Genomic DNA, 27,299 nt, shown 5'->3' on the forward strand with positions numbered 1-27,299 from the left:
ATAATGACCAAGTACTCTTCTGGCTCCGGTAACACCTGCCCCCTCTTCTCCCCTCCACCTCCCTGGCTGCTCCTTCCCCGTCTCCTCTCCCAGCTCTCTCTTCTGCTCAGTGTCCCAATCTCCCTGTTCCTCTGGGCTAGTGATTCTCAACAGAGGCGGTTTCTCCCCCAGGGAACGTTTGGTATGATCTAGAGACATTTAAAAAAAATTTTCATTTTTGTTAATCCTCACCCGAGGATATTTTTTCCCATTGCTTTTCAGAGAGAGAATGAAAGGAAGGGAGGGGGGCGGGGAGAGAAACATCCATGTGTGAGAGACACATTGACTGGTTGCCTCCCACCAGAACCCCAATTTGGGGCGGGGAGCAAACCCGCAACCAAGGTACATGTCCTTGACCTGGGATGGAACCCGAGAGCCTTCAGCGCACAGGCAATGCTCCAAGCACTTAGCCACACGGATCAGGGATAGAGACATTTTTAATTGCACAAACCGAGGCAGGTACTACCAGTGGGTATTATTAGTGGGTAAAGGGGGTGGGGTTGGGAGTGGGGTGAGGGTGTGGTCAGACCTGTGAGAGTCTGCTGTCATCCCCAAATGTTGACTGGCTTTGGCCAAGGTCCCTCAAGACCTGACTAGATATTGGGGGTGGGGGGTGGGGGGTGGGGGTGGGGGGCGCGGGTCTCTGGGAATCAGTTCCCAGGTCACAGCTTCAGATCTGGCCTGGGCAGCCTAGAGCACCAGGGAGGGCTCATTCTGAAGCTGCGCCAGGCCTCAAAAGGGGGGCGGGGAGGCACGCTCCAGCCTACCCCACACACCAAACTGCTCATCCAGTGGGTGCTCCAGCCCCTAGGGGGGGGACTCACGGGAGGTTCTCAGAGGTCCACCTGCCGTCTCCTGGGCCAGTGCCCCAGAGGAGCCCCCAAGGCTCTGGCTGGAGGAAGCAGATGGGAGCATCCTGGAAGGGGACTTCCGGGCAGGGAGCCGGGAAGGCAGGCTGCGTGTGGCAGGGCAGAGACGACGCGCCTTAGACTCTCCGGCGGGGACCCAGGAAGCCACCCCTGCATTTGGAGGATGGGGTTTGCCATCTGAGAAGAACTGCCCTTCCCCCCCCCCCACGGCAGCCCTGCGTGGAGACACCTGATTATGGTGGCCTCCTCCACACAGGTCCACAGACACAGCCCCCTGGCCAGGCGCGCGCGCGCGCGCACACACACACACACACACACACACACACACACACACTCCCCTTGCTCTGGACCCCAGGGGGGGAGCTTGCCGGGGGATCCTTGTCAGGATCAGGCCACAGCCACCCACCAACCCTCACCAAACTGGACGTGTGGCCGCACCCAGACCCCAGGGCTGGAGCCGGTGGGTCCCCCTTTGCCCAAGTGGGGGCATCACTCCGGGGCAGCGTCTCCAGGGCAAACCGACCCGGGGCAGCCTGGGCACAGCCGGACCCCGGCTCCCCGGGGGCCTCCCGGGCACCTGCCAAAGGCCACCCAGAGCGCGGCGGCCCGCGGCGGAGCGGGGCGGACCTCCCAGCCGCCGTGGGGGCGGGGCGCCCGGGGCCTTCCCACGGCCGGCGGCGCGTCTCCGCGGGGGCGAGGGGCCTGGGAAAGGCGGCGGCCGCGGGGCGGGGCGGGCGGGGCGGGGCGGGGCCGGCTTCCCGGCGGAGCCCGGAGCGCCCGGCGGAGGCCCGGCAGCCGGCACTCACCATGAAGCGGCCCCGGCAGCCCAGCGGCTCCGACGGCGAGTCCGACGGCCCCATCGACGTGGGCCGCGAGGGAGAGCTTGGGTAAGGGCGGGACGGGGCTGGACGCGGGGAGGGTCCTCCGTGCGGCGCCGTCTCCGGGGCGCGGGCGGGGGCGGGGGCCCGCAGGTGTGTGCGTGCGGGGGTGCAGGGGGGATGCAAAGGGGGGGGGGTGCAGAGGGGGGTGCAATGTGCCCTCACATGCACCGGGCCTGGGGTCCTGTGCACCCTCGGCCATTGAGGGTTTGGGATGCTCGGATGCATCTGCTCAAGGGTCTGAGATCCGTCCAATGAGTGGTCACTTTCTGTCGAGGTGCCCAGGTGAGAGCGTTGGGAGGAGGCTCTTAGGAAAAACGCTCAGAGGCTGTTGGCACACCCCCTGTCCAGAGCCCACTCTGCAGAACAGCCACCCTGCCCCAATGTTACCCTAATTTGGGTGCACTTTTGATATAGTATGGTACGTCTAGGGGAAGAAGGACATCTGTCCTTTGAGCAGATTGGACTTTGAATACGGTTTTGATTGAGGAAAACCATAGCTGGCTGGCCCATGGTCAGGGCACGGGCCTAGGATCCAATCCCAGGGCCCTTCCTGTCGCACCACCTCCTGTCTGCTCTGGGTAAGTATTCCGATCTGCTTCAAACCTGTGGAACGAACTGCACATGCATATAGTCGGACAGTCAGATAGCTCTGCTACTTCAGAGTTCTGTGAACAACCCAAGCTTCGGTTTCCTCGTCTGTGAAGTGGATATAGCCCAGCTGGAGTGGTGTGGTGTTTGAGGGTCATCCTGTGCACTAAAAGGTTGCTGGTTCCATTCCCCGTCAGGGAAAATACCTGGGTTACACGTTTGACCCCCCAGTAGGGGCATGTAGGGAAGACAACTGATTGATGTCTTCTCTTCTCCTCTCCTCTCCTCTCCTCTCCTCTCCTCTCCTCTCCTCTCCTCTCCTTTCTCTCTTTCCCCACCCTCCCTCTAAGTGTGTCCTCAGGTGAGGATTAAAAATAAAATGGGTATAAATAATAGACCCATTTTCATGGGAATATTGGGAAAATCAAATGAGATAGTATATGCCAAGAGCTTAGCACACGGCCTAGCTCCAAGCAAACACTTAATTCGCGTCAGAAACCCAACGCATGGCACCCAGAACCTGAAAGAGCAACAGGGGCTGACTAGGCGTCTGCAGCCCTGGGTCCCAGCCCCAAATCTGCCACTAACTCTCATGTGACCTTGGGCCATTGCTTTCCCTCTGTGCGCCCGTGGCCTCAGCAGTGAAATAGGACAGAAGGGGCTCTCTTCTCTCCCTGGGCTCATGCAGGTCTGTCTCTCCAGAATAGAGTTGGAAGGAGACAGGGTGTTCATGTTATTCTTAGGGATGTTTTTCAGTGCATTTCATAGATTCAGTGATCTCCAGTTTCTAAGACTAGGCGATCCTGCCTCAATGACAAATCCTAGTAAAATGTCACCAGCTTTTAAAAAACAATGCCACAAGCTTTCAATTATTTATGGCTTATAATTGGAGGTAAGGCAATAGAGATTACCCTTGCATTCTGTACATTGGGTTCTGGAATATATAACATGATTTTGCATGCAACTTAACAGCCTTTTTAAGTTGTTTAGAAAACAAAACAAAACAAAATAATAAGAAACAAAATAATAAGAAATATATAAAATTGGTTTTAGAGAGAAAGGGAGAGAGAGATACAAACATCAATGATAAGAAAGAATCATTGATCGGCTGCCTCCTGCACACACCCTACTGGAGATCGAGCCAGAAACCTGGGCATGTGCCCTAACCGGGAACTGAACTGTGACCATCGATGTTCAACCATTGGGCCATACCAGCCAGGCAAAACCCACTCTTTAGATAAGTAATTCTCTGAGTCTGTGCCTGCTAGGTGCAGGGGAAGAGCCTAGAACCAAGTGGTGGTGATGGAGGTGAGGGTCCAAATTCAGTGTCATTGGGTCTTCATGAATCAGAGGCACAAAATAGATTCCAGAGAGCCAGGCTGATCAGCTCTGGCTTCTGCCTTTTAAGAACTTGCAGCTTGGCCAGTGACCTTCCAGGTCACACAAAGACCATGGACAGCACGGAAGATGGACAGAGGGACAGGCTGTGGGCTGGGAAGGCACCCACTCAGCTAGAGGTCTCTTACGACCAGAGGCAGCAGGGAGGGCTTCCTGGAGATGGTGGCATTGGGCTGCCTACAGAATCAGTGGGCAGCGTTTTGTCCTTTCAGCCAGAGCCCATCTTGAGAGACTGTCTCAGTTCTTAGAGGAGCAGACCCATCGGAGGAGAGAAAGCAGTTGGACATCTGGCAGAGCTGACTTATAGACCCCTCTTTGTAGCGCTCACCAAGGGGCCCTCCCCCCAGCAGACATCAATGCTTCGATTCAGGGATCACTGAACGATGCCTGCTGTGGCCCAGACCCCGGGCTGGGCGTGGGGGGCCCAGATGTATCCTGCCCAGCCGCTGCCCGCAGGGAACTCTCAGAGAAGAGGAGCTTCGGGTACAAAGACAGCCAGACAAACAGTGGCGAGGGCCAGGGAGCGGGGGCAGCCAGCCTCCCCGGGGGTCAGAGGCAGGGCGCAACCCCCCACACTCAGAGCTGTGAGAGCAAAGAGCAGAGCGTGTTCCCTGTCCCTGTGGGCATCTGCCTGGCGGGGGCATCCTGTCTCGTCTGTGGGAATCACCCACAGGGCTCCTCTCCGAACCCAGCCCCCCCGACACATGCTGGGACCACATACGGCTTCTCCCTTCCCCTTCTGCAAACACTTGGTGAGCACCTGCCCCGTGTCAGGCCTGGGTCAGGGGCTGTGGGCTGTTCCTTCATGTTTGAAGGTTTGTGGTAGACTTTGAAGTCAGATGGACCGAGTTTGACTCCCACCACCACTCGGGCATCTCTGAGCCTCCGTTTTCTCCCTGACATAATGGGGGGGTGAGGGGGGGCTAGCATCTACCTCACAGGGTGAGTGAGGCTTGGATAAAGCAATGAACCCAACGCACGTCTCCCTGCTTTGGCCCAAGGTAACTTCCAGTCGATGGCGCTCCCTAAGGGGCTGGAGGGTCCAAGTTCACAAGGCCGGAGTCTAATGAAGAGACGGGAAGTCTGCAGACTGGACTTACTGGCCGGGATTCTTAACTCTCCGTGTCTCTGTCACTCCATCTATCTATCCAATGATTGTTCTTCCTAAATATGAAATGAAATGGCCTCAGTAACACATAACCCCCAGGGCTATTGTGCAATACGTAAGACAAGTAATTGTGGACATGCTGAGGAACAAAAAGTACTGGCTGTGAATTTTGCAAGTTGTGACGATGACTGTATGGGGTGCATTGGTAAGAGCACTGGATTCAAAGCCAGGAAATTTGGAATTTCTTCTAATTGGCTGTGTGGCTTGGAGCAGATTCCCTCCCCTCCCTGAGTTTCCCCACTTAACCAGTGGGCTCAGTGGTGTCTGAAGTCCCTTCATGGAGGGCATTGTCATTCGGCCTTTGGCTGATGCACAGTGAGTGGGATTATCTGTAAGGGCTCCACAGAGGCATTCCCAAGGGACCCTGAGGGTGAGCACTGAGGGTGGCCAGGACTGGCAGCCAGACCACCCCGGAACACGGTCCCCGCCCCAGGATTCTGGCGAGGACCAAGCGAGGGCCATGGAGCAGACCTTGGTGGCCAGCTTGTCTTCTCCGGGCCCGTGGAACCCTACCTTATTTTCAGGCTCTCCGCCAAGAAGCTCTCACACCTCCTCCCTGTCCGTGTCAGGGCCAGAGCACAGCCTGGAAAGGAGCACACACTGAGCTCTTGGGAACGCGAAGGATAAGGGGACTGGAGGGCTATTCAGACAGACAGGAAATGGGAATTAAGAGGGAAAACAATGCCGAGTCTGGAGCCAGCAGACATGGCTTCCCAGGCTGGCTCTGCTCCTTAGCAGCTGCGAAGGCTGGGCACCCTGCCTCGGCTGCTGAGCCTCAGCATGCTCCTCTGTAAAATGGGGCTTTTGTTAGGCTCGTGGGAGGAAAACGTACTCAGTGATGCCAGGGGAACTGTTAGCTGTGGGAGTGGGATAAGACTGCAGAGACCAAGGGGCCAGGGGACCGGAAAAAGGGATGGCAGAGCCACCTGCCCTGAAGGGGTGCGTCAGCCTCCAACCGACGGTCCCTCAGGAGGGATCAGGCTCAGCGGCGGTGACGTGGGTAAAGCTAACCCAATACCCCGAGCGATGCCTTATCCAGCCTGGGGGGACAAAGGCTGTGTTTCTCGGATACCTGGCTCCTGGGGCTTGTCCCCGGTGAAGCTCGTAAACAAGCTGCCCTCAGAGCTCAGGGTCTGGCCATCTGTTCCCGGAACCTGGCTTGCTGGGCCATCCCTTCCAGGAGCTTTCGCTGGTCTCTGACCAGACCTTCTTGTCCAGATGTTCCGGTGGCGATAGCCTTTTCCAGATGTGGCTGCCCAAAGCCAGAGCGTAGCAGCAGGATCTGACACATGTTGGTCTGGCCTCTCCTGCAAACCTTCTCTCTCTGAGCAGAGGAGGAAAATCACCAGCCTCTGACATCCAAGGAGCAGTCCTGGGGACTGGGACCTTCCGGGTGAGCCTCAGATGCCCCCATTCCGCAAAGGCCTACCACAGTGATGTTCTAGATGAGGGCAGGAGGGGGCTCAGCCAGGAGCTCGGCCATGTCCCAAGCACTTGGGGCTACAATAGTGAATGAGGCAGATGTGGGTCATGACCTCACGGCGCTTTCAGACTTGTTAGAGGGACAGACATTGACCAAACAATCATGTGAAACAACGAAGGGTCCTGACTGCTGTGAATGCGGGAGACCGGGACTGTAGAGTTGGGGATAAGTACTTAGTAGGAGGGAGATCTTATGCCCTGGCCGGTAGCTCAGTGGTTAGAGCACCGGCCCTCAGACCGAAGGGTCTCAGGTTCAATTCTCAGTCAAGTACATGTGCCTTGGTAGCAGGTTTAACCCCTGGCCTGGTCAGGGTGAGAGTGGGAGGCAATCAACCCATGTGTTTCTCTCATGTGATGTTTGCCTCTCCTCTCCTCTCCTCTTTTCTTCTCTCTCTCTCTTCCTTCTCTTTCTCTCCCCCCTTCTCCTCCCTCCAATTCTCTCTTAAAATTAATGGAAAAAATAACCTCACTTGGGTGAGGATTTTAAAAAAAAAAAAAAAAGGAAAGAAAAAGAAAAGGCTTCCCCAGGAAGGTGGCCTGAGGGTAGTATATATTATCAGGCAACAGGCCTGGAGCTTGGGGGCAAGGAGACGTGTGGGCAGGGAATGCTAGGCGAGGGGACCGCCCGTGTACCCACAGGAAGGAGTGGGTGCGTTCACAGAGAGCTGGGACACACAGAGCCTGAGAGGTGCGTCCAGGAGGTGGCAGGGGCCCGCGGGGCCACCTGAGAGATGGTGGTCTGGATCCCAAAAGCTTTGGGGAACCCCTGAGGCGTTTTAAGAGAGTGACAAGGTCAGATTTGCGTTTAAATGATCACTCAGCTGCCTGCAGAGGGTAGCAGGTGGGGTGCAAAGGGGCAGGCCATAGACTCTTGCGGTTGTTCAATGAAAGGTGATAGGCTGGGTCCTGAGAGCTGCAGGGGGGACGAGGAGGGCAGAAGTGAGATGTGTGTTAGGTTTTGAGGAGCCAGAAGAGGACCGAGAGGGAATCAATCAAACACCGTGGCCAGGGATCCCCCTTGCAGAACCGGAAGACAGGGTGGCTCCCTGAGGTGGGGACCCAGGGAGGGGACCCGTGTGAGGTGGAGGCAAGCTCGTGGTTCCTGGGCAGACGGGCGGCATTTTGCATCTGAAATGGCAGGAGTCACCTGGCTGAGGTTACTTGTTGGCCTGGTGTCTCGCCATGAAAGCTGAGGGTCCGGAGGGCGGGGCCTGAGCCGCACCTCTGGGTGTTGGCCCCAGGAATGGCCTCGGTGGGTGCAGCCTAGCGAACGCCCTCCATTTCAGGAGGCCTCTGAAGCAGGAACCGTTAGGAGGGCGAGCAGCTGGGCTGGGGAGGATTTCGGGCAGGAAAGGCCGAGGGCTAAGCCTCTTCCCCGTGATGGAAACTCCTGGGATGCGAGCAAACATCCCCCCTTTGGCTGCGCCTTGGGAGGGGCGGGGGCAGAGGGACAGGGGGGTCGCAGTGATGCGGTCGGGTGGGGGGGCCTTCGGGGGAGGCCGAGCAGTGTCCCCAGAGCCCGGAGCGGCCTGTGACCCAGATGCCGCTCCCCGCGCCCCCGCCGCGCCGCGTGGGAGGCGGCGGCAGCTGCAGCCGGGCGGAGGGCGGGCAGCCGGCGCCGGCCCGTGGGAAGCGGCGGCATCTGCGCTTTCCACGCTCGCTCCCAGCGGCTCCCTCTGAAACCCAAGCCGCGGCCGCCGCCGGCCCTTGCCCTCGCCCGCCCCGCCCGGGATCGGGTTGCAGAAGCCGGAGTGGCTGCCCGCGGCTCCGATGCCCGCCCTCCGGCAGCGGGAGAGGAGCTTGGGGCCGGGGAGGAGGCGAGCACCGAGCCCACACCTCCCTTCCCTTCCGCCGCCCCCGCCCCCACCAGACACCCCCCCCCACCTCCCCCCGCCGCCCCCCGCCGCCCCCCGCCGCCCGGGCAGCGCAGCCGGTGCAGGGAAGGACTTGACCCTGGGAGCTTGGGCCCGGGGGAGAAGGGAGAGAATGCTCCCGCCCACGCCGGCCTGCCCTGCGCCTCCTCCCAGCCTGGGGACCACAGGCGCCCAGCAGGGGCCGTGCTCGCCCCGAGGTCACCCCAGGCCAGGAAGATGGTCCTCCCGCTCTGACAAGTTTGCCTTTCTCTTCCTCTCCAGCCAGATGGCCAGGCCGCTGTCCACCCCCAGCCCTTCGCAGATGCAAGCCCGGAAGAAACGCCGCGGGGTGGGTGTCTCTCGGCAGAGCTGCCCGGCAGAGGTTTACTCCGGGGTCCCCAGGGGCCTAGCCTCCAGAAACCTGGTCAGAAACACCACCTCAAGCTAGCCGGCCTGGGTTCAAATCCTGGCTCTGCAAGTAGTTAGCGGGGTGACCCTGGGCAAGATACTGAACCTCTCTGCGCCTCGTTTCATCAACTGTGTGACTGACAGAATAGTGCCTGCCCCAAAGTGTTTGTTTTTTTCTTTTTGTGTTTTGTTGTTCTTAATCCTCACCCAAGGATATTTTTCCATTGAATTTTTTTTTTTTTTTTTTTTTTGAAAAAACGGAAGGGAGGGGGAAGAGACCGAGAGAGAGAAACATGGATGTGAGAGACTTCGTTTGCTTGCCTCCCTCACATGCCCTGACCAGGGCCTGGAATCGAGCCTGCAACCAAGATATATGCCCTTGACTGGAATCGAACCCAGGACCCTTCAGTCCGAGGACCAATGCTTTATCCCCTGAGACAAACTGGCTAGGGCTCAAAGTGTTGTTTTGAAGATTAAGGGAATTGAGGTAACACACTCAGAGCAATATGTGAACACAAATAGCCAATATCTGTCCCAGCCTTACTCTTCTCTCTGAACCCAGAACTCCATTTTTCCTCTGGGAGCGGAGGGATGGGTGAGGGGGACAAAAGAAGGCGATGCCCCTGCTTGCTGTTGGCCATCTTATCCCAACCCCACTTTCCCCCCGCAAGATGCAGCTGTGTGAGCCGAAACCTGTTTGGCTCAGTGGATAGAGCGTTGGCCTGCAGACTGAAGGGTCCCAGGTTTGATTCCCGTCAAGGGCATGTACCTGGGTTGCAGGCACATCCCCAGTAGGGGGTGTGCAGGAGGCAGCTGGTCAATGTTTCTCTCTCATTGATGTTTCTAGCTCTCTATCACTCTCCCTTCCTGTCTGTAAAAAATCAATAAAATATATATATATATTTTTAAAAACATGCAGCTGTGTGTCTGCTCTGGCACCAGCCCTGCCACTCACTGACCAGACAGCCTTACACAGACCGCTTCCATCCAGCCCTCATTTGCTTTAGTTGTTGTTGTTAATCCTCATCTGAGGATATTTTCCCATTGATTTCTAAAAAAGAGTGGAAGGGAGGGGGGTAGACAGCGAGAGGAACATATATGTGAGAGAGACATATCAACTGGTTGCCTCCCGCACATGCCCTGACCAGGGCCAGGGATGGAGCCCACAACCCAGGTATGTGCTCTTGACCAGAACTGAACTGGGACCCTTCAGTCCTCGGGCCGACACTCTTTCCACTGAGCCAAACCAGCTTGGGCCAGCTCTCGTTTTCTTTATTTGTAAAATGGGGTCATAAGTTCTGCCCTGCTGTCAGTACTCTGCTACCACTATTGTGAGAAGGGACTGAGATAGTGTGGGTGAAAGCCTTCACAGCTAGAGAGGAAAGGCAGTGCTGGTTCCTCAGACCTCCTGGCCCAGCAGGGGTCTCCAGGGCCTGCTCCAGGGGGCTGGTGTTCCCGTTCTGATTGGCTGGTGCTGTGCCAGTGGCTAACTGTTTAGCATATCCCCCTTCAGGTCAAGACAAGAGAGCTGAGTTCTCCCAACTTTGCATTCCTTGCTGTGACCTGAAACAAGCCACTGCCCCTCTCTGAGCCTCAGTTTCCCCCTCCATAAAGTAAGAATAGACGTATCTCCCTCACAAAAGTATTGGGAAGGGAAATATGAGTGACGGTCCATCGAGGCATGTAGAACTGACCGTGAGGTGCCTACGTGTAAGCTCCTGTCATCGTCTCTTAGATCATAGAGAAGCGGCGAAGAGACCGCATCAACAGCAGCCTCTCCGAACTGCGGCGCCTGGTCCCCACCGCCTTCGAGAAGCAGGTACGGGACGCGGCTGGTGGCGCTGGAGGAGGTCGGTGTGGGTGGCGGAGAAGGGTCCTGTACCGTGGCATCTCTCACTGTGAACAGCTGCCTGCTGTTCTGGGATGCCATTTGCTGACGTCCGTCACTGGCCAGGGATAAGGGGAAGGGACATAAATACTCGCAGAGGTATCTCCGGTGTTATGGCTTTATATCCAGCGTCCCATTGGACTGAGTCCTCAGGATGATCCTGAAGAGTAGGGAGTATTATGCCCGTGGCACAGGTAAGGAAACTGAAGCACAGAGAGGGGCAGTAACCCACACCGGGGCACACAGCCAGCAAATAGCAGAGCAGAACTGGAACATAGACCTCCGTGACTCTAACGCGCCCTGACCCTCTGCACTGCTGACGTTTCCGAAGCTGCCGGGAAGCGAAACCGGCTGCTCAGGGAGGGAGCACTCTGGCAGTGACCATGTCGGGGTGAAAGGAGGGCAGTGGGGAGTCAGACAGCCTCAAAGACCTGTGCTCCCGAGGCCGTCATGTGTCACGTGTTCTCTCTTCTGCTGGTGAGAGCCAGCCAGTCCTCCCCCTGGTGCTCACTGAAAGCTTCACAGGCCCAGTGATGAAGGAGACCTGCTGCCTGCCCTCGGGCATTCCCACGTAGAGTCTGACCCTCAGGTTTCGCCCGGGAGACCAGGTGATGCTGGAGGCTTATAAAACATTTCCCAAGAGAGAACAGGGGAGGAGTGCTCTTGGGGGTAAGACGATAAGCTAGCCCTTGGGTGTGGTGAGTAGGAAAGTGGGGGGGATGGGGTTCAGGAGCAGCATTCTGGTGCTGGTGTATGGAGCCAGGCGAAGACACAAGATCCTCTGCGGGGAGTGTGCAGAGTGCGAACAGCGAGCCAGCCCACACCGGGGACACCACGGTTTTAAGGCATAGGCAGAGCAAGAGGCCCGGTGAAAGGAGAACCAAGAAAAAGTGGTGCCATGGACGTCCAGGGAACAGAGGTTCGGAAAGCCTGGCCAGCGGTGCAGTGAGCAAGCGCGCTAACAGGAAGCCTGAATAGAAGTGATTGGGTTCGAAGGCCTGGGCCGGGGCAGAGGCCCAGTCGCAGGCAGTGATGGAGGGGGAGGAAGATGGGAACACCGACCCAGCGGGAGCTAATGACTCTGTGCGGGGGAGCTGGGCACTGGATGTTTTTTGTTTGTTTGCTTTTTGAGCGCTAGATGTTTTTAAAAATTGATTCTTAGAGAGAGGACGGGGAAGAGGAAGGGAAACACTCCCGTCTCTGTGCACACAGGGCTCCTCCAAGCTGGAGAAGGCCGAGGTCCTGCAGATGACGGTAGACCACTTGAAAATGCTCCACGCGACCGGCGGGACAGGTACGGGTGCTCTGCTCCTCTGGGCGTCACTTCCGCGGCCAGCATTCGGGGGGTTGGGCCCTGGGGGCACACTAATGAGCCCCGCCCTCATGGAGCTCACGGTCCATGGAAGCTGGTGCAGATCCAGGTAGAACATTCGCAAAGCTCGCCTCTCTCCTTCTTTGGACACCTCCCTCTCCACTCTCAGGGTCTCCCTTTGTCCCAACGCTCTCCTCATCGCTACTCCTCCAACAGGCTGTTCCTGCTGGCCCACCCCAGGGCCTCGTTAAGCGTTAGCCTGAATGACCTCCTTCTCCCTGGGCTCCCAGGGGGAGCACCGGCCACTGATGGTTCACCCGTGTGCCTCCCACTGGCCTCGCTTTCCGGGTTGTTCTGACCTTGGCAGTGCTTGGTCATGTGTCATGCTCACAGCTGAAGATCCGTCTCAGGATTGTAGCAGAATACAAATGCAACCCCGTCTGTTATTTTGGACGAGTCTATTACAACACAGCCATGGAACTGTAGTTTTAAAAAGACTTCTGGATAAACACAAATTGTGTTTACCTGGAGCCTCTCTGTGTATTTGGGAAGCCTTGGAAAGCTCCCCGGACCTGGCCACAAAGGCCTACGTCCTAAAACCCCAGCTTCCTCCCTGCGGAGGGGACAGGGGCTTGTTCAGCGGCCCAGCCAGCCCTCTCCGTGTGTGGCAGGGTCATCTGGGGGCAGGCAGAGTCGTGGCCACACCCCGGAGGTTCTGAGGCAGTAGGTCTGGCCTGGAGTGTAGGAATTTGCAAGATTAGGAAGCACGCCTGCTGACCCTGGTGCAGGTGGTCACTCGGAGAACTCCCGCCAAAGGAATGCGCGGCCAGCAGTGGAAACGGGTCCCTCGTCAGCCAGCGGGGAGAGAGTTCAAACTGCATGTGTGGTTCTCCAATGAAGAGAAAGAGTGACTAATCCGGGGCAGCATTTTATCGTTTCAGATGCTTTCCCTAACGTTCTCTCTCTGGGTTCTCACAGAAACCTCCTGGGTGGGGCTGCTTCACCCCCCCTTCTGGCTAAGCCTCCTGGGAAGACAGAGAGTTGTGGTTGGCAGCATTGGCTTTGGATTTGAATTCTGGTTCTGTTACTAGCTCTGTGTCCCCGGACAGATGACTTAACTTCTCTATTCCTCAGTTTCCTCATCTCTAAAGTGAGAATACCAAAAGGGTTTTTATGTCCTCCTTCTCTCTTTCTCCTCCCCTATTTAAAATCAATTGTTTAAAAAAGGGTTTTTAGGAAATTAACTTAAATAATGCAAATTAAGCGCTAATAAGAACTCAACAAATGCTAGTAAAAAGAACAGTGAAGTGTGGCCAGTGAGGCTCAGTGGTTGAGAGTCAACCCATGCACCAGGAGGTCACCAGTTCAATTCCTGGTCTGGGCACATGCCTGAGTTTCAGGCTCGATCCCTAGTAGGAGCGTGTAGGAGGCAGCTGATCCATTTCTCTCTCATCGGTGACTTATCTCTCTCTCTCTCTCTCTCTCTCTCTCTCTCTCTCTCTCTCTCTCTTTCCTCTCCTCCCTCTGAAAATCAATTTTAAAGAACATATTAAAAACGAACAGTGAGCACAGAAGGTGAAGCTCACGGTCAGCACAGCAGAACCAGCAGGCTCACTTCCAGGGAGGCCTGACCGCAAACACGGGCTCCTGCCCAGCTGTCCCTCTGCGGGGCCTCAGCTGTGAGCCAGGGACCAGATATTTGCTGTTGTAGTCACCAGGCCATTGCTCACGGGCTGTTCTGTGGCTGCCCAGAAGGTGGTATGGAGAGAAGGGCAGGTATGAGGAGGCAGTGGGCAGTCCGTCTGATCATTCCTCAGGAAAATCAGCCCAAGAGAGGGTCCCCAGCCTGAGGGCAGCAGCTGAGGGCCAAGTGGAGTCACTTTCCAGACGGCCCTTTTGGCTGGTTGATAAGCAGAACTATAAATGGTGGCTGGCGTCTACGTTACTGAGCATTTCTGCGCACCTTTTCTTTTTTATTATTTTTTATTTTTATTGATTTCAGAGAGGAAGGGGAGGGAAAGAGAGAGAGACAGGAACATCAATGATAAGAGAGAATCATTGATCGCCTGCCTCCTGCATGCCTCACAGTGGGGATCAAGCCCACAACCAGGGCATGTGCCCACAACCAGAATCAAACCCTGACCTCCTGGTTCAGAGGTCGATGCTCAATCACTGAGCCATGCTGGCCGGGCTGTGACCCACACGAGTCAATGCACCAGGTACCGTTACATGCCCATTTTACAGCTAAGGAAATTGAGGCATAGAGAGATTAAGAGACTTGTCCATGGCCAGGCAGCTTGTGCAGTGGCCTCCAAAGGCTTCCTGCCACACTATACTTACTGCCTTCTCCACGGAGTCTCCCAGCACCTGCCCACATCAGCAGAACCAGACGTTCGTGCCTCCATATCCACAACCCTTGCACCCCTGGCAAGTCTCTACTTTCTTTTTCTTTTTCAATATATTTTATTGATTTTTTACAGAGGAAGGGAGAGAGATAGAGAGCTAGAAACGTCGATGAGAGAGGAACATCGACCAGCTGCCTCTTGCACACCCCCTACCGGGGATGTACCTGCAACCAATGTACATGCCCCTGACCAGAATCGAACCTGGGACTGTTCAGTCTGCAGACCGACGCTCTACCACTGAGCCAAACCGGTTTTGGCAAGTCTCTTACTTTCTTGATTGAAGTTTCTTCTTTGCATTATTAGCCATAAAGTGTGCTGGGAAAACAATACTTACACTTTATCATGCTTCATAGTTTAGTGAACTCAGTTGATGCTCACAACCCAGCCCCTCTGCCCAGTAGGGATGTTTCCCACCCTACAGGCAGGGAGCCGGCGGCTCAGAGAGGTGAGGGGCTCAGGGTCACACAGGCAGTGGGTGGGGAAGGCAGGCCCAGAACCCAGGCCGTCTGACCCCAGGCTCCTGGTTGTGCTCCCACTGGGCATGCCCTCATCACACCTCCCTTTGCAGGATTTTTTGATGCCCGAACCCTGGCCGTTGACTTCCGGAGCATCGGTTTCCGGGAGTGCCTCACCGAGGTCATCCGGTACCTGGGGGTCCTGGAGGGACCCAGCAGCCGAGCGGACCCCGTGCGGATCCGCCTCCTCTCCCACCTCAACAGCTACGCGGCCGAGATGGAGCCTTCCCCCACCCCTGCCAGCCCCCTGGCCTTCCCTGCCTGGCCCTGGTCCTTCTTCCATAGCTGTCCGGGGCTGTCTGCCCCCAACGGCCAGCTTGCCATCCTAGGAAGAGTGCCGGGCCCCGTCCTCCCCAGCGCCTCCTCTCTTACGTACCCCACCCCGGCTCTCCGCAGCGCTCCCCTGCGCAGGGCCGCTGCCACCCTCCTGCCAGCCCGGAGGAGTTTGCTGCCCAGTCGAGGGGCATCATCTGCCCGGAGGGTCCGCCCTCTGGAGAGGCCAGCCGTCCCCCTGCCCATGGCCCCCGGCGGCAGGGGTGCCCGGAGCAGCCACATGGCACCCCTCCTGCCATCCTCTTCCCCCACGGCCCCCGGTGCCGGCAGGTCCCCTGCCTATGCCAGTGTTCCGGCCGCCAGGCCCTCCGCCCCCAGGCCGTCTTCCCCCGGGCCCGCTGGGCGGCCGGCCCGGGCTGTGCTCTGCCCCTCCTGGGCCTCCGAGATCATGGACGTGGGGGCTTTCTAAGCTGCCCTGCCCCGCACTGAGGATAGGGAGCTGAAAGTGGCTCTGCCTTTCCAGCCCTGCCTCCTGGACTGGCTCATGAGTGCCGGCAGCATCTTCACCCATCAGAGCCCCCATAACCCTCCTAACTGCTCCTCCAGCTTCCCCACGGCTCTCCTGCAGCGGTTCTCACCGCAGAGGCTTGCTTTCACTTCTGACCTGGACAGACGCGTTCCTGAAGACCTACTAGTAACAGCCGCGCCCAGACCCCTCTCCTGCCCGAGGGTACAGGGGCAGCAGGCATGAATCTCCCTCCGGGAACAAAGCTTTGACCTAAAACACACAGAAGCCTGAGGCTGGCTGCTTCCCAAGAGAGATCAGACCCCAACCAGGAGCAGTGACTGACTGGCTGCCGCCTTCCCAGGCCCCAGGGCTGGAACCCAGTGTCTGCCCCGCCCACCTGCCTTCTGCCCACCCAGCACAGCGGACCACAGCACAGAGCCGCTGGCCACCACGGCCCAGGCCTGGGGGTCGGGAGCCCAGCAGGGCCAGCTGCAGACCCCGTCCGTCCCTCCAGCTGACCAGCAGTTCCCTGCACACAGCTGGGAGGTCTCCCGGCAGCAGTGCAGCTCCTCGACCCCGACCGCCAGGCCTGGGACAGCGCGCTCAGACCGGAGCCGGGACTGAGCAGAGAACCCAGCTCTCTGCCCTGCGCTGTCACCATCCTCCAGGCGTGTGGCCCCTGCTGTGCGAACGGTGTGGACAGCCATGTTCCCACGTGATGGCGCTCAGAGAGCAACCCCCTTGGGATTCAGAACCAGACGTTCGTGCTGCCTGGTTTGCATCCGGCTCACGGAGCCCAGACTGCTGGGACAGCCAAGGCTGCAGGCTGGACAGAAATAACTGCGAGGAGGCCCAGAGGAAGGGCAGGCAGAGGCGGCCTGGCCCTGCGAGGTCACGCAGGGGGTCGAGGGCCTGAGAGCCTGTTCACCCAGGATTCCACACAGCTGGCTCTGTTCACAGGCTCCTTACCCAGCTCCAGCCCAGGCCCCACGTCTCTCAGAGGGAACAAACGGCCCAGTCACCATTCCCCGAGGGAGGGCAGAGGCTGGACAAGGCTGGGGTAGACCCAGGACTGACATTCGACGGGACCAGTGTTGCCAGACCTGTTGCTAAGATGTAGAAACACATGTGCTCCATGGCAACGCCCTGCCTCCCCTGAGTGGCTCAGGGTGTTCCCCACCACATGGCTTTGCCCCCAGGACCCCCGTGCTGGTGGATGCCCAGCAGACCCAGGGTCACGGAGCCCTCCAGGGCAATGCTGGTGCTTGTAGCGCACTGGTTATTAGACACGTCCAATGCCACCGCCGGGGAGATCCTCGCACCCAGCCTTCGATGGAACTGCCCTCCCCAGAGGCTAAATGAAGGAGATCCCTGGGCTCAAAAGTAGACTTTGCAAACACCGGAGGAAAAGGGGCCTTTTCAGGGAAGTGGGTCGGAGGGCAGCGGTCATTTAAATGACCCAGAAAGCTCTTTTGAAGACAGATTCCTCAAGAAGGCCGAAAGCGCTCAAGTAATTCTTTCATCAGATTGAAGTCCAGCACCCGCCGAGATGTGCGGCCTTGAGCACAGGTCCGTTGGAGGAGGGGGCACTGCCTGGAGTGTCGGGGGGCCACAGAGGGCAGGGCCTTCGGCAGGCCCCTGGGATTGGGACAGAGGAAGGGGGGGATGGCAGAGGGTAAGACCAACTCCACTTTCTCACAAAAAGCAGGAAGAACTCCTCTTCTTCCTCCTCCCCTCCATCTTCCTCCCTCCCCACTTCCTCCCCCTCCTCCCTCTGTGGCTTCCCAGGTGGTGGTTTGGAGACTTCCTAGCCCCGGCATTTACTTCCTCACAGTGTGGCAGAGGGAATCTCATCCCCGTGTTCCCAGCACCCAACTCCAAAAGAATTTGCTGACACCATTGGAGGAGGTGGAAAGGGCCCAGAACTTCGAGCATCTTCACTGATCTTGGGTTCATTCTCCCCAAGAGATTGGGGAAAGGGGGGAGGGTGACTGGATGTAGTTGTTTCTGTGGGTGAGGATTTGTATCTTTTGCTCATACTCACAAGCCTTTCTGGTGCCGCCGACGCCCACCCCACTGCTGGGGGTGTTGCAGACATCCAATAAAGTTTTTTTTTTTAATTCTTCTGAAATTCTGGAAACTTCTGAGTGATCCTACTTCTTAACTATCTCTGGAGTCTCTCCACAACTCTGTGAACCCACAGCCACCCCCCTGAGCTGTCCACATCACCTGACCCAGATCCTGCCCCCCATAGGTCCTCACCCCCTCTGCTTTGTCAATCACTTCTTAGCAGAGACCAGAGAGAGCTTTAAGACATGCAAATTATATCATACTAGAGGCCCGGTGCACAAAATCTGTGCACTGGGGTGAGGGGAGTCCCTCAGCCCAGATTGTGAGAGGTTGCAGGCCAGGCCGAGGGCCCCCACCGGTGCATGATTGGAGCTGGGGAGAGACGCAGGAGGTTGGCCAGCTGGGGAAGGACTGAGGGAGGGAGGGCTCCAGGGCGTGTCTGGCCCATCTTGCTCAGTCCGGATTGGCCAGACCCCACCAGCAAACTAACCTACCAGTTAGAGCGTCTGCCCCTGGTGGTCAGTGCATGTCATAGCGACAGGTCGCCTGGTCAACTGTCTGCTCCTTGGTCAGGTCAATGCACACCACAGCAAGCAGTTGAGCAGCCTTAGCATATCATTAGCATATTACGTTTTGATTGGTTGAATGGCTGACGGGATGCCTGGACACTTAGGATACTAGGCTTTTATTAGATAGGATTGATTCTGGTTTAAAACCCTTACTCCATTATACTCTCATTCCAAAGATAAAATCCAAGCTTTTCCTCTTCTGGTCTCAACTTCACTTCCAGCCTCATTTCTTGTCAACCCCAGTCGTGTTCCCTGTGCCTCTGCTACCCGGCCCACCTTCATTTCCTCAACATCCCAACCACGCTCCCACCTCCCGAACTTTGCATATGCTGTTCCCTTTCCCAGGATGCTCTTCCCCCACCTTTTGCTTGGCTGAGCTCTGGCTTAAAAGTCGCCTCCAAAGAGGCCTTCCTTGACTATCGTGCTTGACTAGCTGGCCCGTCTCACAGTCCCCTGTGCTCTCCCTTTGTGAGGAACGTGCCGTGCACACCCCTTACATGGCTGACTGTCTCCCCCGCCAGCACGATAGCTCCGTGAGGCGGGACCACGCCGAGTGCGTGCTCTGCCCTGCATCCAGCACCAAGCTCTGCTCCTGGCTCAGTCGATGTTCTCTAACATTTGTTGAGTAAATGAACTGGGGAGGAGAGGAATCTTCCAGACTCAACCTGCTGGGTGGTACAGGCCCCTTTGGAGGTGAACCCCCCACTGCTCAACTCTGGGAGGAGGCTAGAGAGTGAAGTGAGAGCCATGGCCAGGGCACTGGCGGTGCTGGCCCCTGGGGAGGAAGCTCTGGCCAAAGCAAGGAGTGTGCGCTGGCCGGGGAGCACAGGACAGCTGAGGGCAGGAGGCGCCCGCTCTCCACCGCCCTGGGCCCGGCTCTCTCTGATGGGTTTGATTAGCAACAAATGCAACAAACACTGGCAGCGGCCTGCTCCGTTCCAGGCCACGCATGGCCCAGCCTGAGGTGACAAGGACACTTGCCACCCTGAGGGCATGTGCTCTCTGAGTGAGTTTGGTGAGAGAGAGGTCTGTGGAGAAGGCTGAGGGGGACACGAAGGGTGGCATCTGCCTTGCCTGAGGTGGTCATGGGGGGTGGGCATGCGGGGAGGAAGGCTTCCTGGAGGAGGAGGAAGTGAGGTGTTCCCACGGCGGACTGGAGCAGGGAACCCTGTGCAGAGACCTGGAGGCCTCGTCCAGGTGAGCTCTGGAAGGGCTCTGTGTGGAGCACAGGCCTTCAGCCACAGGGTGAGAGTGGGCAGTCCGGGCGCTGAGCTGCACTTCCCAGGTTCGGGCTCCAGCTGGTCACTTACGAGGGTTATGAACTTGGGCAGCCCCTGAACCTCAGCTCTTTCATCTATAAAACACGGATGATACAGGAATGGTTACTGTGTACCGGACATAGTGCTAAATGCTTTTCTTTTTTTTTTTTTTTAAGGTATTATATGTGTACATATCTTACCATTGCCCCCCACCCCTCCCATACATGCCCTCACCCCACAGAGTTTTGCGTCCATTGGTTATGCTTATATGCATGCGCACAAGTCTTTCGGTTGATCTCTTCTCTCTCCCATCTCTCCCTAACCTTCCTGCTGTAATTTGACATTCTGTTTGATACTTGACTGTCTCTGTATCTATCATTTTGTTCAACAGTTTATAATTTTCTCTATTATCCATAAATGAGTGAGATCTAAATGCTTTTCTTGAAACGAGGGAAACTGAGCCAAAGTGCCGTCTCCTAAGGTTAGGATACCACATGTCGAGCCCTCGGGGCTATGCGAGGGTCATAGGAAACGCTGTCAGTCATGGCCATTCACGTCATTAATGGAGAGAGGCTGGACCCAAATTGTGAAAGGCCTGGGTGCTAGGCGGAGTTGGGGCTTGGTGATGGAAGCCATGGAAGGCTGTGCCAGGTGAAGGCCAAGATCAGGCCTTGTTTAAGACACTCCTGCTTGGGGTGGTGTGGACGAATGATCGCGAGAAGTATTCAGACAATGACTATGCACTGAAAACACCTAGACGCTTTTAAAAAATATTAGTGTCCAGTCCTAGCCTATTTGGCTCAGTGGATAGAGCACCCACTCATGGACGGAAGGGTCTTGGGTTCTATTCCGGTCAAGGGCACGTACCATGGTTGCAGGCTCCATTCCCTCTCTCGTCAGGGCACGTGGAGGAGGCAACCGATTGATGTGTCTCTCTCCCATCCATGTGTCTCTCCTCCTCCCTTCCACTCTCTCTAAAAACCAATGGGAAATATCTTCAGGTGAGAATGAACAAAAACATAAAAATAAAAAATATTAGTCCAGGCCCCAGAGATGACATGACTTGCGTGCGGTGGGGCTCCGTAAGGAGGGGCAAGTAAGCCTCAGGATTTCTTTTCTAATCAGGGTCAATGTCCATTCATAGGTGAGCTGGACTCCCACTTGTGAGGGTGAAAAGGGCTGACCCTTCCTGAGAAGCGAAGCAGAAATTGATTTCCACCAGGGCATCTCTGTCCTTCCATTCCCTGTTCAGGCTCCATTTTTGGCTATCTTCATGACTCTAAGAAAAGTACAAAATTTCTTATTTTGTTTACTGTTTATCTCCTTTCCTAGAATGTAAACTGCAGGAAGCAGGTGTGTGTGTGTGTGTGTGTGTGTGTGTGTGTGTGTGTGTGGTCCATCCATCCCCGATATCTAAAACAATGGTATTAGATCACATAGTGACTTAATAAATATTGGTTTAGTTAATAACAATAGTTCAAATGTATTAAGTACTTATTAAGTGTCAGAGGATGTTCCAAATACTTTTTATGTTCGTCTTGTTTCATTTCCCCCCATAGTTTTATGAGGAAATCCTAAATGTCTTCACAGACAGATGAGAAAACTGAGGTAGGGTTCTTGTAGTGCTAGTTAATATGTGGTAGAATCATAATTTTAATCCACACAGTCTGACTCCAGAGATTGAATTCTTAGCTACTCTGCTATATTGATCTAGAATAAATGAATGAATTAAAAATGAGTGAAGCCGAAACCGGTTTGGCTCAGTGGATAGAGCATTGGCCTGCGGACTGAAAGGTCCCATGTTCGATTCCGATCAAGGGCATGTACATTGGTTGCGGGTACATCCCCAGTAGGGTGTGTGCAAGAGGCAGCTGATCGATGATTCTCTCTCATCGATGTTTCTAACTCTCTGTCCCTCTCTCTTCCTCTCTGTAAAAAATCAATAAAATATATTTAAATAAATAAATAAATAAATAAATAAATAAATAAATAAATAAAAATGAGTGAAAGATGAGTATTTATTGTACTTAGACGAGACACAATGAATTTTGGAGTCAGACAGATTCCAGATTTTCTATGTATTATATTATTTGAACAAATTTTTTGTTGTTGCTGTTAATCCTCACCTGAGGACATTTCTTTTCTCCATTGATTTTTAGAGATAGTGGAAAGGGGCAAGGCTGACGAGAGAAAGAGAACAGAGAGACATCAATTGTTTGCCACACACACACACACACACACACACACACACACCCAACCAGGCCAGGGATGGAGCCTGTAACCGTGGTACATGCCCTTGACTGGAATCGAACCCTGGGACCCTTCAGTCCATGGATCAATGCTCTGTCCATTAAACCAAGTCTCAGGGTCCTTATGGGAAGAACATGGGAAACCTACCTTTTTAAAAAAAGAAATATATTCTTATTGATTTCAGAGAGGAAGAGAGAGGAAGAGAAAGATAGAAACATCAATGATGGGAGGGAATCATTGATTACCTACTTCTTGCACACCCCCCAGTGGAGATCAAGCTTATAGCTCAGGTATGGGCGCCTTGACTGGAAATGAACCTGGGACCCTTCAGTCTGCAGGCCAAAGCTCTATCCACTGATCCAAACCAACTAGATGGAAACCTACCTATTATTTACCAAATGTTACCCTTTTATTATATTGCATCCATTCTTGATCCATTACTGCTCTCTAGTGGTCAGTTAACATTACAAGTTGGTAACTGCTATGCTAAATCCAAACTCCTAAATGGTGTAGCCCCAAAGCCAGCAGTTTCTACAAATAAAATAGCCCAAGGTTCTTGGTTTCCTTGGTCTTCTGGATCCTCGCAGTCTTCCTGGAGTATGCGAAAAGCAGTCTTCCTGCCCTAACCGGTTTGGCTCAGTGGATAGAGCATTCGCCTGTGGACTGAAGGGTCCCTGGTTCAATTCCGGTCAAGGGCATGTACCTTGGTTATGGACACATCTCCAGTGGGAGGTGTGGAGGAGGTAGCTGACCAATGTTTCTAACTCTCTATCCCTCTCCCTTCCTTTCTATAAAAATGCAATAAAATGTATATATATATATATTTAAAAGATCAGTCTTCCTCAAAGGAAAACAGGAAGGAAAAGCCCATGTGGGACCTTGCAAGGCTGAATGGCTTTATAGACATGATCCTCATGAAAAATAAGCTAGCCAAACTCCACACCCAAAAACCACACACACACACACACACACACACACAAAAAGGATAACTCGCTCAATAGATTACATAGTTGAGTTTTCCAAACCTTCAAAGAACATGTTCTCCCTATGTGATGGTTAATTTTATGTGTCAACTTGACTAGGCCATGTGGTGCCCAAGTGATTTGCTCAGACATTATTCTGAGTATGTCTGTGAGAGCAATTTTTGGATGACATTAACATTTGAATTGGTTGATTACATAAGAAGATTGGTCTCTATAATATGAATGGACCTCGTCCAATCAGTCGAAGTCTTGAATGGAACCGAAAAACTGAGTTAAGAGGGAACCGGGCCTGCCTGGCTGTTTGGGCTGAGACGCAGGTCTTTTTTGGCCTTCTGACTCAAACTGGAATGTGTGATCTCTCTGGGTCCCAAGCCCACTGGTATTTGGACTGAAGCCTACACCATCAGTTCTGGTCGGAGGCCTTCAGACTCAGAGTGGAAATATATACATCAGCTCTTCAGCTTGCCAACTGCAGATCTTGGGACTTCTCCGCCTCCAGAACTTTTTGAGCCAATTTTTTGTAATAAGTCTCTCCTCTCCTCTCCTCTCTTCCTCCCTCCTCCCTTCCCTTCTCCTTTTTTACCCCCTCCCCTCCCTTCCCCCTCTTCTCTTCCTACACACACACACACACACACACACACACGCACACACACACACACACATTCCATTGGTTCTTTTTCTCTGGAGAACCCTGACTAATATAACTTATTTTATTATTTATTTATTTATTTATTTATTAAAATATATTTTATTGATTTTTGTACAGAGAGGAAGGGAGAGAGATAGAGAGTTAGAAACATCGATGAGAGAGAGTCATCGATCAGCTGCCTCTTGCACACCCCCTACCGGGGATATGCCTGCAACTAAGGTACATGCCCTTCATCGGAATCGAACCCGGGGCACTTCAGTCCCCAAGCCGAAGCCCTATTCATTGAGCCAAACCGGTCCCGGCCTATAACCTATTTTATACAAACTTCTTTAGGAGATTTAAAAGAAAAAAAGGAGAGATCTTCTTTCTACTCTCTCTGAAAACCAATGGAAAGCATCCACAAGTGAGGACTGACCCCCCCCCAAAAAATTGGAAAAATAATATTTTTTTTAAAAAAAGAGAGAAAGCTACCTAACTTTACTAGTATAATATTGACATCAAACCCAGCACATGCAATTATAGGTGAGAACTATTATAGAATAAGCTTGGTTATGTTATATATGCAAAAATCCTAAATAATAAAACAGAAAACAAAATGCATATTATCAATATATAAAAATATAGAAATATATAGTAGAGTTTAGCCTAACACCAGGAAAACAATTCCTAGGCTTAATACATTAAAAATTACAAGCACATGATATAAAAATTATTTGATAAAATAAAAAATTCATTATTTTCCTTAATCTTGGCAAGTTAAGATTAGTAGACTAATACATCAACTTGATAAGGTTATTTACCAAATATCTAGACATCATTTTTAAGGGTGAAACTCTAGCATTCCTGTAAAAAAAAAATTATGAGTGCTCTTCAGTCACAATTTTACTGGCATTTCTAGCTAATGTAATAAAGTAATAAAAATAAATAAGAAGTCTAAGAAATAAAAAGGAAGTGTTAACACCATCCTTAATGTATATGATTTATTTTCTATTTAGAATATAAAGGAACCTATGTGCAGAGTATTAAAACTAACAAGAATATTTAGCAGGATTTACTAGATACTAGATAATCATCCATAAATCAAGAGCATTCTTATTGAATTCTTATTGCATTAGCAACAAGAAAATACAACAAAATGATACTATTTCCAATAGCAATAAAAAAATTATAAGGCATCTAGAAATATATATAATGAAAAATTATAGATGTTTTTTCAGAAAACTATAAAATGTTTTCATGTAAAAGAATTTAAAATTAAACATATATTATCATATGATTCAGCAATCATGCTCCTTGGTATTTACCCAAATGAGTTGAGAATTTATGCTTATTCAAAAACCTGCACACAAATGTTTGCAGCTTTATTCATTATTGCAAAACTTGGAGACAATGAAGATGTCCTTCAGTCAGTGAATGGAAAACTGTGGTACATTCAGACAATGGAATGTTATTCAGCTTTAAAAAAAAAAAAAAAGAAAGAAAGAAAGAAAAGAAAGAAAGAAAAGAAAAAGAAAAAAAAAAAGAAAGAAAGAAAGAAAGAGAGCTATCAAGCCCTGAAAAAACATGGAGAAAGCTTAAATGTTTAGTATTAAGGGAAAGAAGTCAATCTAAAAAGGCTACATACTGTATGACTCCAACTGTAAGGTATTCTGGAAAAAAGTAAAACTGAAGACAGGAAGAGATGAGTGGTTGCCAGGGATTGAGAGAGGCAGGGATGGGGATGGGCAGAGCACAGAGGATTGTTAAGCTGTGAAACTCTGCTATATGCCATAATGGTGGACCCATAAAATGTACAAATAAACCCTCGCCGAAACCGGTTTGGCTCAGTGGTAGAGCGTCAGCCTGCGGACTGAAAGGTCCCAGGTTCCATTCCGATGAAGGGCATGTACCTTGGTTGCGGGCGCGTCCCCGGTGTGGGTGGGGTGCTGTAGGCAGCTGATTGATGATTCTCTCTCATCGATGTTTCTAACTCTCTATCCCTCCCCCTTCCTCTCTGTAAAAAGTCAATAAAATATGTTTGTTTTTTTTTAAAAAAAGAGTGAACCTTCATGTAAACTGCGAATCTGGGTGGTGATGATGTCAGTGGAAGTCCGTAGAATACGGCACATGCTCCGTTCTGTGGGGAAGGCGCAGGGTGTTGCTCTGGAGGAAGCTGTGCATGGAGGTACAGAGGGTCGATGGGAACTCTCTGTACTTTCCGCTCAGCTTTGCAGGGAACCTAAAACGCCCCTAAAAAAAATAAAGTATATTTCAAAAAGTAAAGGAGGACCTAAACTCATGGAACTATATCATTTATTCATAGAGGGAGGTATACTCAATATAGTAAGAATGCTGGGTAACCTGCAAATAAATCTATGATTTTGAAACTATTCCAATGAAAAACCTAAAAAGGAACTAGACAAACTGATTGCAAATCCATATGGAATGTAAAGGTCCAAGAATAGCCAAGAAAAATAGCAAAAAAGCAAAGAAGGCAGGAAGGGAGGAAGGGAGGGAGGAGAAACAAAAGAAAAATAACTAGAAATACCAATACAAATGAACTGCACAGCCATCGCATAGGTAAAAATCAGTCTGATGATAACAAGCGTTGGTGGTAAGGACTTGTGGAAACTCATAAGCTGCTGGTGAGGGTGTAACTGGTACCACCACCCAGAGAGCAATGTGACGATATTTTGAAGGGTTGTCTTCCCTCCAATCCAGCAATTTCCCTAGGGCAGTGGTTGGCAAACTGAGGCTCAGGAGTCACATGTGGCTCTTTGGGCCCTTGAGTGTGGCTCTTGCACAAAATACCGTGGCCTGGGAGAGTCTATTTTGAAGAAGTGGTATTATAAAAAGTTTAAGTTTAAAAAAAGTTGGCTCTCAAAAGAAATTTCAATCGTTGTATTGTTGCTATTTGGCTCAGTGGACTAATGAGTTTGCCGACCACTGCCCTAGGGAGAGAAGTCAATCTAAAAAGGCTACCTCCTGTATGATTCCAACTGTATGACATTCTTGAAAAGGAATTCCAACTATATGACATTCTGGAAAAGGAATTCCAACTGTATGAGATTCTGGAAAAGGAATTCCAACTATATGAGATTCTGGAATGGCCTGGGGAAACTCTCCCCACATGTGCCCCAGGAGGCACCATCTGGGCTGTCTGAAGCAGCGTTGCTCCTGGAGAAACTGCCTCCCCTGTGCTGCCCACAAGCAGGACAGGAGCCTATGGCATGCTCCTGCCATGAAAGGTAACCGAACAGTTCGAATAAACGAGCCAGATCTCCATGCGTCCATCAGTGCTGAGTAAACAAGGTGCAGGAATCCATCCACAGTAGGAAAAAACTGGGGGAGATATTTTAAAATCACATTCTGGCTTTTGTTGTTGTTGTTAATGAGATAAAATTCACATAACAAAAGTAATCACTTTAAAGGACACACGCAATGGTTTTTATTGTATTTACAGAGTTATACAGCCACTACCGCCACCTGATTTAGAACTTTTTTATCACCCACAAAGAAGGTTTTAGTGATAAGGATCAGTCACTGGTCATTCCTCCTGCCTCCCCACCCAGCCTCCGGCAACCACTAATCTCTTCTGTCTTTAAGGATCTGCCAAAACATTCCATCTGTATGTATGGAATCTCATACTGTGTCATGTGGCCTTTTGTGGCTGGCTTTTTTCCTTATGTGTTCAAGGCTGGTCCGCGTTAGCACGGAGCAGCCCTGAATTTCTCTTTATTGCTTAATAATATTGCATCATCTGGAGATACCAGGCTTGTTTCTTCACCTATCAGTTGAGGCATTTGGTCTGTTTCCACGTGTTGGCCACTAGGAATAGTGCTGCTCTGAACACACATTCTGTTTCATGACCAGAACTAGCCCAGAAGGATTAATCTGATTAACAGTAACAACTGTGCCTGGGAATGGAAGGGAGCAGGGGAACTGGACTGGGG

General features: G+C 52.7%; 1 protein-coding gene across 1 annotated transcript; it reads left to right on the plus strand.

The window, feature by feature from the left end:
• Window positions 1-1,650: 1,650 nt before the first annotated feature.
• Window positions 1,651-17,718, plus strand: HEYL (hes related family bHLH transcription factor with YRPW motif like). The gene is made up of 5 exons (XM_084874693.1): window positions 1,651-1,795; window positions 8,561-8,627; window positions 10,422-10,505; window positions 11,787-11,868; window positions 14,860-17,718. The coding sequence occupies exons 1-5, from the start codon at window positions 1,716-1,718 to the stop codon at window positions 15,546-15,548; spliced, it is 1,002 nt and encodes a 333-aa protein (XP_084730819.1). The 5' UTR covers window positions 1,651-1,715; the 3' UTR covers window positions 15,549-17,718.
• Window positions 17,719-27,299: the final 9,581 nt, after the last annotated feature.

Source organism: Pipistrellus hanaki, assembly GCF_964339955.1.
Source record: "Pipistrellus hanaki genome assembly, chromosome: 2".
In the NCBI taxonomy this organism is placed as follows: Eukaryota; Metazoa; Chordata; class Mammalia; order Chiroptera; family Vespertilionidae; genus Pipistrellus; species Pipistrellus hanaki.

Coding starts and splice junctions, on each gene's coding strand:
- HEYL (XM_084874693.1), top strand. CDS start 1,716: ATGAAGCGGCCCCGGCAGCCCAGCGGCTCCGACGGCGAGTCCGACGGC. Junction 10,506..11,786: donor CCACCGCCTTCGAGAAGCAG/GTACGGGACGCG, acceptor CTGTGCACACAG/GGCTCCTCCAAGCTGGAGAA. Junction 11,869..14,859: donor CCACGCGACCGGCGGGACAG/GTACGGGTGCTC, acceptor CTCCCTTTGCAG/GATTTTTTGATGCCCGAACC.